Genomic DNA, 16,865 nt, shown 5'->3' on the forward strand with positions numbered 1-16,865 from the left:
AATAAGCTTTACAGAATACAGAAGTTTGTATTCCAAAATATTTTTTTAATTCTTTAGCAAAATTGTTCTAAAAATGTGTAAATACTCTCAGTATTATCTACAGATTTATTAAACATTAGTATAAGTCTCTTGAACTAGACAGGAATGACATAACTATTTCAGTTCCAGTTTTCCACTAAGCAAAGTAATAATTATGAATTACTCGTGTTGCAACAATGTAACATAAGCAAACAATGTAAGTTTTTTCACCTTAAACAAAACTGAAAAACGAAACTGAATAATCTTCTGTACGCCATAATAATGTCAAGTGAACCTCATATAAAAATCTAATAAAGCATACCAAATAAACTAAAGAAATATAACTATATAAAGGATGATGAACATATAATAAATATGCAGTGCAAGTAAACAGTAAGAAACGTATATAATGCAATTTTACCTATGTAACTGGGAAGATAGCAAGCACACTATATGGTCGTAAAAATGATCTGATAACCTAACTAAGTGGTAGTAATAATAAGTAACTAAGAGGTAGTGCACACTAAGTGGTAGTAATAATGATCTGATAACCTGAGTCATTACTCATGCAGGAAATTTGTGCTTGGGAACCTTGTTTCTGTCAGGTTATTATATTTACAGTTTCCTCAGTAAATCTGTTTTAATGTAATTTGTTGGCAGATAGGTAAGGCATGAAATATAATAATCAGCTTAACTGCTTACACTGACTTTTTTTTTTTTTCCTATTATGCAGCTTTTAAAAGCCATCAAAACTTCCTGCAAAATACCTTAAATCTGCATGACTTTTGATAATTAAATTATATTTATTCAAAAATTACATTAAAAAGTTGTTTTTTCAAATGAAAATTCTTTTCTGATATATTTTGTCAACTACAGAAAGTAATATAGGTATTTCACAAAAATAAAGTATTAAGCACAGTGATAACTGCATACATAACAAATTTTACTATACATTGTGTCATCTGGAAAATTATGCAGTTTTTCAAATCAAAGTATGTTTTCTTCTAATTATTTTATTCCTGTTGATAAGGAGTGACCTCAACCAAAATAAATGTTTAAATACAGCCTTTACTTTTCATACTGTGTAATTCTAGAATGTGCTGTGGCATAATAAAACTGAATAATAACTGAAATAAAAATTTCAGTAGAGTGCTAAGTGTGGAGAATAAAATGTTCATTTTTGTCAAAATATGCTCTTATTCTTTCAAAAAGGAAAAAATGTTATCCACATTGGTTTTAAATTTTTACTATGTATGGACAAAGTGTTTTTTCTGATGACATAATTTGAAAACGTTTTTTACTATGTATGGACAAAGTGTTTTTCTGATAACATAATTTGAAAATGTTTTAAGTACATAAAATTCAGCCATGAAGATGATGCTCACTCTGGACAATCATTCCCAGTACACTAGGACCTATTAAAACACGATTTTACTGATAATCCGTATTAAGCAGCTCAGTAACAATGAGACACACTAAATATTCCAAAAAGTACAGCATATCATTTGAAAAAGACTGAATGTAAACTGCTGTGATTTACAGGTACTCCATCAATACAAACAGCATTTGTACTTTAACAAAGCAGAATATGCTTGCTTGAGTTTCAGCTTGCGATTCTTTGTGTAAAAGAAATAAAAAAGCACCTTTTTCGAAACAGGCTCATTATTAAAGATGATAATAATTATTAGAGATGATAATAACTATTAGAGATGATAATACAGTGGATAGTATACAATAATATTAAAAGAAAAAGATCCTGGGGTTATGGCAAAAGAACCTCTTTTAGTAATATCAAGGAACTGCATCCGCAAAAAGTAATGCTTTGTGAATGGTGGGACTACAGAGGAATTGTTAACTGAAATTTTATCAATCAAAATTTTGTACCACCAATTGTTAAATTAATTTTTTCCACCAAATCAGGTGATAAATTCAGAAAAATATTGTTACAAAGTGGCAATTTTAAAAGCAAAAATCAAAGCAAAGCACCTAAAAATGACAATTAATCAAGGTGTTTCTTTAAATCCCGACAATGTTCGGCCCCACATTTTTATGGATGTCAAACAAAGATTTATTGAGTACAAATGGAATGTTTTGTGTCACGCTTTATGTTCACTTGATCTTGCCCTCTTGGAATTTCATTGCTTTAGATCACTTCAAATTTCTCTGAATGCTCTGGAGTTCACTTCATTGGAGAATGTCAAACAGCACATCCATTATTTCTTTACGAATGAACCTCGCTTTTTTTTAAAAAAAGAGGAATTTTCCAGTTGCTGGAGAAATTGCAAAAAGTTATAAAACAATGGTGCTTATATGATTCAATGAAATTTTCGCATACTTTTGTACTGCTTCATTTGTTTTTATCATAAAAAATGTAGAGCTTTTCTGATGACATAATAAAAGTATACAAGATGCATAAACTAATAAAATCATACTTAGTAGTTACACAAAATTGCTGCTTTGTTATTTAACAACTTATTTCATAGCATTAAACAACTCTAATTTACCAAAAGATTTTTATTTAAGTACTGTTAAGACACTATATAGTTACCAAATAATCGAATAGTTTTCCGTGCTCTATGTAATTTTCATATATTTCTTGATGAGATATCATTGCGCAATGACATATCTTTCAAGAAAATATAATACCTCCCCCCGACGGTGAGTCAAAAATAGTGGATATGCATAATAATCAGTGTTGTTAGATCATGCAATTTTTTGTATTTTTTTCTTTTTGCAAATTTGAGCTATTAAAATTTACATTTATGTGAATCTGCAAATTTTCTGCTACTTTGACATTTCATAGTACTGCTTTTTTGCTATTTATTTTTTTTTTTTAATTTATCATAAAATTTGTATAGTTTAATATAATGTATCTATTAAAATTAATTTATAATTAAAAGTAATAAATTATTTAGGTTTAAATAAAAGTTAGTAATTTCAGTCATGGCCTTTTTTAAGTGTGTATGAACCCTCAGTTTTCAACACCAGTAGCTGGTGTTTTCACATGCTTAATTAATAGCTTTGTTTAATGTTTTGGTGGTCTATGCACAGAATTGTAATGTTCAAGTCAAATTATAACTGCTGTGCTAATTAAAGTGTGAATTATGAGTACTATGAAAAAATCTACAATACCTTTCTAAATGCTTGGCTTATGTTTGAGAACAGGATAGAAAGAATGAAAACAAACAAGACAAAAGCTTATTGCAAGTTATATAAATGCGAAATGAGGAAGCATAAAATTGATTTAATGATGCACAGTACTTATTTAACCATAAGCAAAATTTTATGTTTGAAAATAGTGACTCTAAGTGAATGATAGTTCACTTACAGTGAGTTTGCTTTATTTGATCTACAATATATTTTTATTCCAAATGCTACTTCCAAATTGAAAAATTTTTTAGCATAATTGATACATATAGTCTAAATAAAATAAATATTTCATTTTGTTTAGTCAAATATTTCAAAACTACTACTTGAATATTTGTTTAAAACAGAAATAATTATCTCATTACAAATAGCAACATAAATAAATTTAACACTAAAAGAAGGTATCTTTTGATCAGTAATTAGAATCTGATGATCAAATATGTTCAATAATCAGAATGAAAAATTCAATGAAAAGCATAAGTAATTAAAGTAAAGCAAGAAAATAATATATCGTCAAAAAATAACAATTTAAATTCACTCAGCATGAATTTAAAAAGAAATGAAGATTTAAACAATGGAAAATTAACAATTTGGTTTTTAAGATTTTTGTCAAAATTAATACATGTAATGTAGCAAATAAGAATCGAATTACAATCCATATTCTATGCAACACTCGAAGACTGAATTTGTGGTGATATCATAGGTCACTTGAGTTTATTTGTATTAATAATATGTCTTTGTAATGTAATTATTAATGTACCTCTGATGTCATAAAATCGAGATCTTTGATATCACGTGCTACTTTTTCCAACTCTTTTATTCTTTGCTTGCTACTTCAGCTAAAAAATGTCTGGCAATATTGATGAGGATGTCAGATAACTAATTATGAAAACAGTAAAAGGCTTCCAAATTCAGATGACCTTCTGAACAGCATTTAAGGAAACCAACTCATACTTACATGTCACATATGAAAAATCATAAGAAACTCACATGCAGTCAGTTATTATTCTACTGGAAATCTCTAATGAAATTTTAGAAATTAAGATTTAATTTCAAGAGATGTATACTAGGCATCTGTAGACAATTTACAAAGCAAAAGGATGTTGCTGATGCCTCTGTTAGGTTTTATGCTCAGCAACAGAGAAAAATTAGAAATGTGCAAAATAAAGAAATATTTTTAAAAACTTTAAAAATAAGACTAGTGCACTGCTAGAACATATTTTTTAAACAGATTTTACTTTACAGAAATTGAGTAGTGAAATGGCAAAACAAAAGAACAAAGAGAGTCTCGACCCAGATGGAATCCATACAGAATTTTTGAAGAATTTAGGTCCTAATGCACTCCAGTTCCTGATATCTTTGTTTAATAAGATATGGGATTCGGAAGTGCCAGCAGCTTGAAAAAAGCATTTATCTTACCAACTACCAAGAAAGAAAAACTACTGTTAAAATAGTCAAGTTATGGACCCATAGCTTTAACTAGCATAATGTGTAAGGTTATGAAAAGAACGGTAAATGAAAGATTAGTATTCTTTCTAGAGAACGGCTGCCCTCTTTCATCCTCACAAGCCGGGTTTAGAAACTGAAGTCTACCAGTCAACAAAAAGGTGCTTTTACCTCAAGCAGTAAAAGATGCCCTGGACAGGGATGAGACCCTAGTATGGATTTCATTGATTTTTAAATCAGTATACAATAGAGTATGAAGACTTCGACAAAAAAATACAGGTCTTAGGCATAAAGGAGAAGATATTTCTATGGCTAAGAAATCTAACACAACAATGCTTTTTTACTGTTAAATATGGAGACTCTAGCTCAAAATTCAGACAATCTTGTTTAGAAAAACAACAGGGCGGAATCATAAGTATGACCTTATTTAATACTTTTATTAACGATTACCTCAAAATTTTGATAATACAGAGAACATTGGCTGTGCCCTATATGCTGATGACTTGGTTATCTAGTCATCAAGTATTCATAAGAAAAAACACTTTTGGGTCAATAGATTAAATTAAATGATGCATTGAGGAAACTTTCTAATAGAGACTCCTTTATTTGGAAGTCTCACAGTACAAAATATCTAGAGATTACTTTTGACAAAAAGTTAACTTGGAGAGAACACACAGAACAGATCACAAGAAATGTAAGAAAGAAATCATTAGATTTGAAAAGACTAGCTGGAGCTCAGTGGAGTTGTGAGAGATACCTTAACCTGACATATATAATTTGTTTATCAAACCTTTCTTCACTTATTGCTCTGAAGCACTCTCTCTGCAGGAATAACCTAATGAAAGATCTGCAGACTATCCAAAACCATCCTGTAAGATTAATTGTGCAGACAGTTAAGCCGTCCCCAGTAAATGCTCTACTGTTACTTACTAAAAAGAAGTCTATTGAAGAATTTATACAGCAGAAAGCTTTGCATTTATATGAAAAGTTAATTTAATTACCATCAAATTGTTTTTAGAGAAATAATAGTCACATAGTCACAATTAAAATAGAAGACTAAAAATGCAAGAAGGTTTTATACAAAAAGTTGTAAAAATTAAAAATAAAATTGGCATACCGCACAGCTGAGAAATTTTACCTACTCGAATTAATCCTTTATTTCCCCTTGTAAAGGACAGAATTGATCTTACTCAAGTGGTGAGGAAGAAAGATGTTCCCGATTCAGTTTTAAAGGCTATCTCTTTAGAAACAATAACACCACATACCCTCAGCCTGAATGGCTACATGTGTATACTGATGGGTTTGGGTTGCAGCAGGGGGAAAATGCAGGTGCTGGGATATTTTCAGAAATGTTTGCATTGTATACAACTTTATGGCCAAATACCATGCTGTTTGATGGTGAAGTTGAAATTATTAGATTGGCCAGTGACAGTGAGAAGAGTGGAAGACTTTGAGAATGTCGTTATACTCTCTGATTCTGTCTCAGCAATCCCAGCAGTTTCATTTCTGGGTTATTTACAGATTTAAAAGTAGTAAAGTTATTCTCACAGATTTAAAAGTTGTAAAGAGAATTCAGGGTTACCTCTAACCTTGAATTCTCTTTACAACTTTTAAATCTTTTGTACTGCAATGGATACCTTCACATCCTGATATATATGAAAATGAGATAGCTGATCTTCTTGCAAAAAAATAAGGCACAGGTATTCTGCAATCCACACAAAAAGAGACTCTATACTTTTCAACAAATAGAATAACCAAAAATACCGTAATTTCGCGCGTATAGTCCGCGGACTATCTGTGTTTAAAATGCGAATTTTTGAAGCTGCAGACTATCCACAAGTGCAGATAATACGCTGGTTGTTCACGGTTAAAATTGTTGAAATTTAAAAAACAAGCTGTCGTGAACTGCCGATGATCAAATATAAAAAAGCGCGAGATTCCAAGTATCCTTCGCACTGTTTTAGCGCAACTGCCGGGAGGGGGAAAAGTAGTTGATGCGTCAGCTCGGTTTTTAGGAGCCATAGTAGCAAGTACCTGGAGTATGAAAAAAAAGCGTGATTCGTTTACTTATAGCGTGGTTTGGCAACACTGAGTGAGTGGGGTCGAAGGTCACATTTCATTACCACTTATCACGAGGATAGCACGTTGCACAGTATTTTGTTTTCGTATTTTGTCTTTCATCTTCGATAACGTTGATGAAACATTGCCGGAGATTTACTGCTAAGAGGTAGTTGAGAAAACTGAAAAAGATGGAAATAGAGAAGCGGGCCCTTATTGGTTTAATCCTAGTATCCGGTGCACACGGGATATGACTACTTTTGGCGACTTTATGATGAGCAGTGAAAACGGGACATATACGATGAGTAGTTAATGGGTCATTCAAAGAAAATATATAGTTAAACATAGTATATACTATGTATATAGTATATATACTATGCATGTATAGTATATATATAGACATTCTTTGGATCATTTTTCGTGTTGGCGATAATTTTCAAAGTCGCGCCAAGGCTGCACCGTATACTAGGATTTTACCCCGTTATTTTGAAGTGGACGAGAAAGCGGTGAGAAATTGGCGCAAACAAAAGGATTTGTTTAAAAAACATGGGAATATTGCCGTATTAAAAAAAAAACGTAATTTCGGACGTATAGTCCGCGGACTATCTGAATTTTTTTTTATATAAAATCGTGTCTGCGGACTATACATGCGAAATTACGGTACTTTGAATAAGAACTACCAGACAAAACTATATGAACTTATTAGTAATAAAATTTGAAAAGAGACTCTTGAAGGGATTCCTGATTTTCCAAGATGGCATGCTGTTGCTGCCTTCAGGCTAGAAACAGGTCATGAATGCCTTGCTGATTACCTGCACAGATTTGGAATACTGCCCACCCCAAACTGTATCTTATGCAGCAGCATCTTGAAGTATGCCTATGCCCAGCTGTCCTAAGAAATATTTACGACAGATACTGAAAGGCTAAATTACAGTTACAAGCCTTACAGACCAATTGACTTTTGTTATCAATATGTTTGTTTACAGTTCATTGTTTGATGTTTCTACTTTCTTTGTGTATGTTTTTGATTGGTTATTTCTCCTTGTGTGATTACACTGAGTGTTTTCACTTTGACGAATGATGTATATCAAGTGCTACTGCTAGAAAAACAAATATTAGGCATCTGTAATATTTTCCTTTTAGGTCTCTATAACTATATAGAGTTCAAGTAAAAATGGTAAAACCACGTTCATGTACTATTTCACATAGGTTTATTATTATTATTATTATTACTTTTAAACAATGGGGACTTTTTTTGTTTGTTTGTAACAATGGGGGCAAGGATAATATTTAAAGTATCCACATAAGAAAAAATTGAAAGGTGTTAACCCTTTGTTGCTCAGCGTTCCACTACATGGAACACCCAACTTGAATCGCTTCTGAAACTGTTAAATTCAACCAGGGTTCCTACACATTTCCTTATATGAAAATTAAGGACTTTTAAGGACCATCAAAGAAAAAATTAAGGACCTATCAGCAAACAAAAAATGAATAGAATAAAGCAAATATCCATACAACTGACTTCATGCTTGTAATTTCACTTTAAAAAAATAACAGAAGTGTGTATTATGCACTATTATTACATTCAATTTAATACTTACCATAAAACAATTTTGAAAATTAAACTAACTCCCTACAAGTTATGAAGTAGATAACATTAAATTAGGAACATAATTTCTTGAAAAAAATGTATAAGTGTATTTTACACTAATAACAGTCACTATTTTAGAGACTTACATGATTATTATTTAACTTATTTGATATTTATTTAAACACAGTCAACTACTATTATAATCACAATGTAAGAATATTTTGCAGATTAAAATAACTGATTTGTAAACATACAACTTATTTCCTTGGTTTTTTGAAAGATACTAGAATAATAAACTGTACAATAAAAGATACAAAACATTTGTGCTTTTTTTAAATCTGAAATCTTCCTTTTCTTTAACTATTTTTCTAAGTTCATTTGCTTTGATAAAGAAATCAATGTTCCTGCTGGTCTCAGCTTCATCTGCTAAAGCATCTACTTATTCATTAATATCTTTAATGTCCCTTTGAAGAAATTTTTTCTTCTGCTTCATATAATCAATTTCCTCCTCAATAATATTTCTTTTCCTCTTTGAATTTTCAGATTTAGTTAAAGATTTTTGTTCTTCTAAATACTGAACGTTCTTCAAAATACTGAACTTCTAAATAACGAACTCCACTTCTTGCAGAAGCTGCTGCTGATCTCATTTCTTTATTAATTTCAATATTAAGAACACCTCCAGAAATTTTATGTAATCAAATACTGTGCGTTGAAAAATGTATGATGAGTCACTTAAATTTTCAATTTCAATTGCTTTATTTACAGAGAAGCCCCTTTCCACAGAGGCCTGTTCACGTGACAAGATAAGAATACTTGTCACAGTGAATACTTGAATAGTGAAAATATACATTTTTTACTATATATATAATTTATTTCCTAAACAATATTGATTAATTGATTAAATTATCTCCTAAGTTTAATTAAAGTAGAATTTTTTTAAAAGAGTGAATCCATACTGGTAAGTTATATTTTGAAAGATGTATATATATATATATACAGTACAAAGTCCGAGATCCGGACATCTAACATCTGGAATGATCTAAAATCCGGACCTCAAAGCCACCACCAACCAATTGCGCATTAGATTTTTTTCCTCATCATAAAAAAAACATGTCGGAAATCCCGATTCTTAATCTCAGTTTGGCGCTAAATAAAATACCTCATTATTGAAGAAATAATTATTTTAGCATAAATTTGTGTGATTAGTAACTTGACTCCATAGCTGTATCTGCTTGGCATAATCTCAAACCGAAACATTCGTTAATTTTACACCAACTAATATTTTATATCTTTGATGCCGAAATCGCGAATCATTATTTATTGTATTTTGCTTTCATCACTGCATGTTTATCAACGGATGACAACTTGAGTGATGATGAATCATGCAGCGATGCCAAATAACAGAGTATTATCCGATTACAGATTTAAGTTTAATGCGCTAAAATGTTGACAAGGGGAGATTTAGCAGAAATTTCTTTCCTTATGCTAAAAATAGATTTTGTTAATGATACTCATAGGACAAACAATTATATTTAGTGCTATTTGAATTAAGAATAAGTGATTTGTTATTCACATAAAGCCAGAACCAGCGCCAGAGCTCGCATGGCCGCACCAGGCGGCAGAATTTAGCGAAGTTAAACAGAAGTTTTCCATTGCGATGACAATGCCCAATCATCAATCAATTAACGGAGGGCAAAATCTGTAATATGGTTCTAAATCCAGAAAATACAGCTACCGATAGTGAAGAAAGTAACAGAGAGGTTACTGAACGAGAAAAAATTTTGATTGACAAGTTATTCGGAATTCTCGACACAGCAATTGACTTGAACAATGGAACTTAATAACTGAACAAGATATTATATGTCTATAGTATTAGTCTAAAGTATTAGCAGAGAAAACAAATCAAACAACTCACATTGAAAGAAATGTTTAATAAAGTAAACATATAAATATTAAGCTCTTTTCTTTTGTAAATTTTGATACCCTTTAAATCATAAATGCTTCATTATTTCATAAATCACGATTTCATATTTTCAATTTTATAATTTCTATGTGCCATCTTAGTAGATTTAAAATGATCTAATATCCGGAAAAATCTCAAATCTGGGATCGCCGAAGTCCCGACGAGTCCAGACCTCGGACTTTGTACTGTATAAATATATATAATATATATAATACGGAATGCATATTTTCAGTTAAACTTCTACCCAATAACTTTAGTAATTCATGAAAGTTAATTTTGCATCTAGTTAATTCAGGAAAATTAGTTTCAATTAGTTGTTTTCAGCTTTAAAAATATTAAAAAATTTTTAGTTAGTTATTTTCAACTAATAATTGTATCGCCATTAGCAAAAATTATGCATTACTATCAACAACATAGGTTTAAACCAAATACTTAATTGTCTATTGAAGCTTCAAAACGTATTTCTGAACTTCACTTTTTCTCGGCTAGCATTACCGAATTTGCCCTTGCCGACCTAAAATCGAAATGGAGCCAACAGATTTCCCACGAAATCGATAACAGACCCTCTGCAGAAATAAACTCATAATCCCGATATCCCATACATATAGTATTTGCAAAAGAGAATAAACTCCGTAGGTGATAAAAAATTAATTTATGGCTTAATTGAAACAAACACAGAAATTAAGCTAAGCAAAACCGTGTAAAAACAAATTGAAATGATAAAACGAAACTTAATTTTCATGTGAATTTTCAGCGCTGACTCTCCCATTCTAGAAATTTTATTTTGTTTCAGACAAAGACCACATTTAAGGATTGCCATCCATCAATATCCAGTCTTTGTAGTCAGCTTGATGAAGCCACAGTTTATTGAAAATGCACTTTCCAGGCATCTCGTTCCTATTGGCATCGGAAGGGTTGTGGCCTTCCAGGTTGGGATTGCTCTAATTTTAGCAAATATTTTCAGAATCTCCCCCCCCCCATTTTTTTTTTCTCGAGCACCTTCATCATCACTTTCACCTCTTAAAGAACTTCCAGCTTTACGCTTTTGTCACAGTCTGCCTAAATTTATGGATAACACCTGTTTCAAAAGATTGCGTGAATAGCCAATCAGACACCGATACTTTCATTCGGGTAGCTAATTGTTTTTTTTAATCGTTTGCAACGCAAATTCGCCAACAGATTGGTTAAGAACCGTGTAATTTTAATTCCATATTCATGAGAAATCGTAATTCACACTTAGAATGGCAATCATTAGAAATGATAAGAAATGTCAAATGAACGAAATTAAGGACCGTTTATTCATTTTGGCCAAAATTAAGGACTTTTAAGGACCAAAAATCATTTTTGAAAAAATTAAGGACTTTTAAGGACCGTACGAACCCTGTCAACCATAAATGGATAAAAATGCCTTTATAATATACTTCGAACTTCTCTTTTTAAATAGTCTATGGCAGCATATCACAAGGAGACCCAGAATTTTTATTTTTGATGTGTTATTAAAATCCACTTATTTTCTATATTTTTTGGTGATACAAAAAATGTGTTTGAAAACCAATTTCTGTATAAATTTGATGGCTGTACTCTATATTATTTGTTATGTATTTTTCTACATTTTTAATACAAAAAGCATGTGTAGAATCATTGAATAAAACGCTAATTCCATTAGCGGGAACACTGCGCCTTTAGTGAACTCATGCTATTATGCATCACAACATCTGTCTTAGAAAAAAACATCTCTTGTATATGTTTTCTATTTCCATTGTTTTGGGAGAATGAATTCAAACAAAGCAGTCTTGAGGGGTGAGGTATGGTTTGTGCTATGAAAGCCCTAATCTGGGCATCTTGAAATTTTTGTGAGTAATTTTCAGGCGGGATTTTTATCAGTAGCTCGAGTCATCTTTACTTAGAGCTGCACGAATTTTTTGCTGTCGCTTTTTAGTCTCAATCTCGTTTACTGTCAATAATTTGTGTAGATATTTTTTTTTTTTTTTGTGTGTGTATATCTTATAGCTTATTTTTCTTTACTGTTAGTTTTAATTGTAGTTAATTTTTTATTATTAATTTTCCATAAATGGTGCAGAGAGGTCTAACTCTTTCCGAAGAAGTAAAAGTGCTTCATGAATTACCTTCTTATTCTGAATCAGAGCATGAAGATAGCAGCGATACTGAGATATATGCTCCTGAACCACTTGTGTAATCCTATTGTGATATGTCGGATGAAACTCATTTATTTGATGAGAAGGTTGATGATCCATCTTACTCAGGCCCCTCTACGCAGCCTCAAGTTTTTACTTGGAATTCTAAACATATTGTTGCACGGAATAAGAAGCCACACAAAACAAGTTTTACGTTCAAAACCTGCAAAGTTGGTTTGTGCTTCTATCAAAAAGGTGCAACATGCTTTGAACAATTTCACAAAGCTAAGAAAATGGAAAATTTGTAAATATCTTTGTATATAGGACTTGTGTATATACATATATTTATATCATTTATCCATGTTTATTCAAGAATGTTGTGTATATCCAGAAAACCATGTATACAGTCATAATACAAAATATTTTCATTACTATAAAAACACTCTTACTCATTTCCGTGCTTCACTGAAATGCTCGCTTAGTCGCACTTTTAATATATCTGGCGGCGCACTGTTCCACCTCATGGAACATTCACAGTATTATAATGGTAAATACAATTTATACAAAATTTTACCTGTATACTCCTTTAGGCCTAGATAGACTGCATACGACTTTTTTGTTGAAATTCCGACTTTAAAGTATAGTGCACCACTAAGGGTTAAATCAGGCAAAACAAATGCGGAACTTTTTATGACACAAAATAGCAATAACTTGCCTTTAAATATCTACTTCCATGTTGCAACTATGTCCCCTGGCAAGTATAATATTTCAGGCATCCACATAAGAGAAAACTGAAAGGTGTTAGATCAGGCAACATCTATAGAAATTTTAATGACATGAAATGGCAATAACTTTCCTTTAAATATTTACCTCCCTGTTGCAACTATGGTCCCAACCTTTACTGTATTCTTTTAAACATGTGATTAGTCTTGTTTTAGTTGTATTTTATCATTTGACACTTTTAAATGTATTATTTTTTTATTGGTCAGAAAAATTTTGAGAAATAATGACAAAGATGCTATCAGCTCCTTTTAGAGTCACAGAATGCTTTAATTTGCATAAAGTAAAATTATTCATCATTTAAGAAACAATATTGTGGAAGTGTAACAATAAAAAAATGCAGACTGATGTATGGTAAGAATGTGAACTGAAAATCATTTGTGAGAAATAGGATCACATTTACAATACCTATTCAATTTATTTACAGTTGTTGCAGAGCAATCTCAATCAGATTTTGCCAAGTAAAATTGTACATGATAGATAAAACTGTCATATAGTGAAACAGTTAAAGAAATTTACGTTATTAAAATAGAGGAAGAACTGAAAGCTCCACCACCCAAATGAAGTTCCGGGTACCCACATCACACCAAATTTATTTTGGCATTCAGTTTGCAGTGGTGAAAAACATATAAGTACTAAAACTGTTTATGTAGTAGGAAGTATACTTAAAGATGTAATTTAAATTACCTGTAGACAGAGTTTGTGGGAAATTTTCTCACAAGACCAACGAGACTGAGAGAATTAAAGAGAACTTGTTCATAAAGTAGCCTGTTTTGAGGAAAATGAGCTGGAGAGAGATTGGGAGACATGTTAACCTGCAAAAAAGGGGGGAAAATAATTTTTCCCATTTTTTTATATTAAAATCATATAATGTTTGGTACTCACTTACTATCTACATACAAAGTGAAATGTTGCAAAAAAGTATTCATGAGGCAAAGCAAAATATTGCAAAAAGAATTCATGTGGCAACCAAAGTATGCGCATAGCATGTCTCTTTTGGGCGGTGTGCAATGCCACATTGCATTGATGCCAAGTTTGTGTAATTCTCCGATTTTTTAAAGCAAAAACAGACCACTGCATACTCGAAAATGGCTGTTGCCTTTCGCATATTAGCTTGCTGAAAAATAGTCACCAACAAGTTTGTGAGTTTTCAGTGGGAATGCAGATAATTAGAAAGTACCAAATAGTTTATTATTTTTTAACACAATAATGAAACAGGAAAACATTTATTACAAAATGACATAAATCTCTCATATACCGAAATTTAAAAATAAAATCATAAAATAACTCTTAATAAAATAACTTTAAACCTTTGTTAATTTGTACCTAAAATATAAAGAAAACCATTATATATACATTATGTTATGAGAATAATAAAAATAAAATAAATAAATAAATATAAATAAAAATTAAAATAAAATAAACAATTATTTCAGATCCATATTCAGAAATTTAAAGGAAAAAAAGAACCAGGTACTTAAATGCTAAAAAAGATTTTAATAGATACAATAATTAATTGCACTTAAACTTCATTCATATATATTTCCTAGATACATTTTAGATAATTAAATTTCCGTTGTATTTTTTCAGGATGGAAAAACTTTTTTCTCTATTTGCTTGCATATACTTATAGACCATTTAAAAATTTCCACAGCTTCTCATTTTAATCATATTATTGCACACTGTTGTTTGCTTGAGTTTCTATACATTTTAATAAAGTTGAAAAAATATTTATAGGAATTTTTCTTTTCTGTTTACACTATTTTTATAGCTACACTGATGTTTTTCATAGGTATTGAAACTTCAATAGTATTAAAATGGGTACTACAAAAACTAAAGCAAACAAAAATTATATTTATAATAACAGTTTTTATAATTTTTATGGTTATGTTCAAAACTTGAGTTCAATGCTTTGAGATTAATGTGCTGTATTCTTTGACTAGAATATTCCAATGCTTTTCCATTTCTTCATGTATCATTGTTAGGACATAATTATAATAATACTATAATGGCCATATTACCTACATACACATATATTTTAAATTTATATTTCTACTATTTTAGTATATTTCCTTTCTGAAAAAAGAAGGGAAGGGTAAATATCATATTTAAAAGATTTATATTAATATAACATTTTTTAAAGACTTACACACAAAATTTTGATATGCTATGTGAAAATAAAATATACTTAAAATATATACATATATTACCTCTAATAAATAAATGTTCAAGTTTTCATCTAAAATAAAGTCAAATCTGACTAACTCAAAAAAGTTTCTGAAAGAAAGGGAAAAAATATAGATTATTATAACATACTCTAGTAAATTCCTCAACCCAGTATAAAAGTAGTAAAGAGAAAAAAAGAAAAGTTTACCTTAAATTTCCAAGTATCATAGCACTTCTTTTCATATCAGCTTCGGTTTCAAAATATACATCAAGTATAGTTTCATATATTTGAGACCATATTTTCTTTGTGCCTTTCCCTTGGGGAAACAAATTAAAACAAGTGCAAATATTCTTAGAAATTCATTCAAAATATGCAAAAATTATAAACTTGATTCCAGAACAAAATTTTTTGCTAAGTCATCTGAAACATATATATATATATATATATATATACATTTTAATAGTCTGTGTGTATATATATATATATATATTTTTAATAGTGCGTGTGTATATTTTAATAGTGTATATACACTGCTCCACATTGAAAATACAACACCAAGAAGGAGTGGTCAGAAATTTATGCAAATTTTAGAATAGACGCACGTCACCGAGTTATGTGAATGATTTGAAATGCGCAGCTCTCCGACGCACGTGAAGTAAGATATAAGGGAAGGAACGTGCACAATGGGCAATATTCGTGTCGTTATTTCTGCCAGAAAAATTATCAAAGAAGGTTGGTTTTTGTTCCAGAGGATACGTATAAGAGGAGAGAATGCCAGGCCCCATCAATGAAGGCACTTCCAGTAGATAGATGATTTTACGAGGGGTATGGTGATTGGACTGAGAAGGGCGTGTTGGTCCTTACGTCAAATTGCAGCTGATACCCACATGGATGCGAGCACGGTGCATCAGCTATGGCAAACATGGTGGGAAGAAGGAGGGGTGCAGGTGCAGCCAGAGTGACATCAGCATGCGTGGATCGACGCATCGGCTGACAAGCTGTGACGATCCTGCAAGTCACTTGTCACCGTGATTCTGCAGCATTTGCAAGATACCCTGGATGTTCCCGTGTCGACCAGAACCATTTCCTTTCGATTCGTTGAACGTGGCCTGCACTCACGGCATCCGTTAAGAAGACTGCCATTGACCCTACAGCATAGACGGCAACGTTTAGAATGGTGCCAGACTGGAGCAATGTGGATAACAGAATGGCGAAACGTTGTGTCACAGATGTCTCAGATGAGTCATGCTTCTGTTTATCCAGTGACAGTCGCCGCATACGTGTGTGGTGTCGACAGATCTAAGCCGGCAGTAACTGTGGAACGCCCCACCGAACGACAGCGTGGCATAATGTTTTGGGGCGCTATTGCCTACGATTCCAGGTCAGGTCTAGTTCGTATTCAGGGCACTATGACGGCCCAACAATACTTGGAAAATGTACTGCGGCCAGTCGCAATCCCCTACCTTCAGAGGCTGCCTAATGCAATTTTTCAGCAGGATAACATCCGACCACAGAGTGCTTGCATATGCCAACATGCTCTGCAATAAGATCACTTATTGC

At 31.6% G+C, this 16,865-nt stretch overlaps 1 protein-coding gene across 7 annotated transcripts in view; it reads right to left on the reverse strand.

Moving 5' to 3' along the window:
* The window catches only part of TTLL15 (tubulin tyrosine ligase-like 15), a 102,077-nt gene that overhangs the window by 29,008 nt on the left and 56,204 nt on the right, over positions 1–16,865 (reverse strand). For all 7 annotated transcript variants that reach the window (XM_085823938.1, XM_085823937.1, XM_085823936.1 and 4 more), the window contains 3 exons: positions 15,513–15,621; positions 15,349–15,415; positions 13,826–13,953 (listed from right to left, as the gene is read on the reverse strand). In XM_085823938.1, the coding sequence (XP_085680064.1) occupies positions 13,826–13,953; positions 15,349–15,415; positions 15,513–15,621 (304 nt within the window). The remainder of the gene's footprint in view (positions 1–13,825; positions 13,954–15,348; positions 15,416–15,512; positions 15,622–16,865) is intronic.

This window comes from Stegodyphus dumicola, chromosome 9 (assembly GCF_044657685.1).
Source record: "Stegodyphus dumicola isolate Sdum_Otavi_A_Nest chromosome 9, ASM4465768v1".
Taxonomy (NCBI): domain Eukaryota; kingdom Metazoa; phylum Arthropoda; class Arachnida; order Araneae; family Eresidae; genus Stegodyphus; species Stegodyphus dumicola.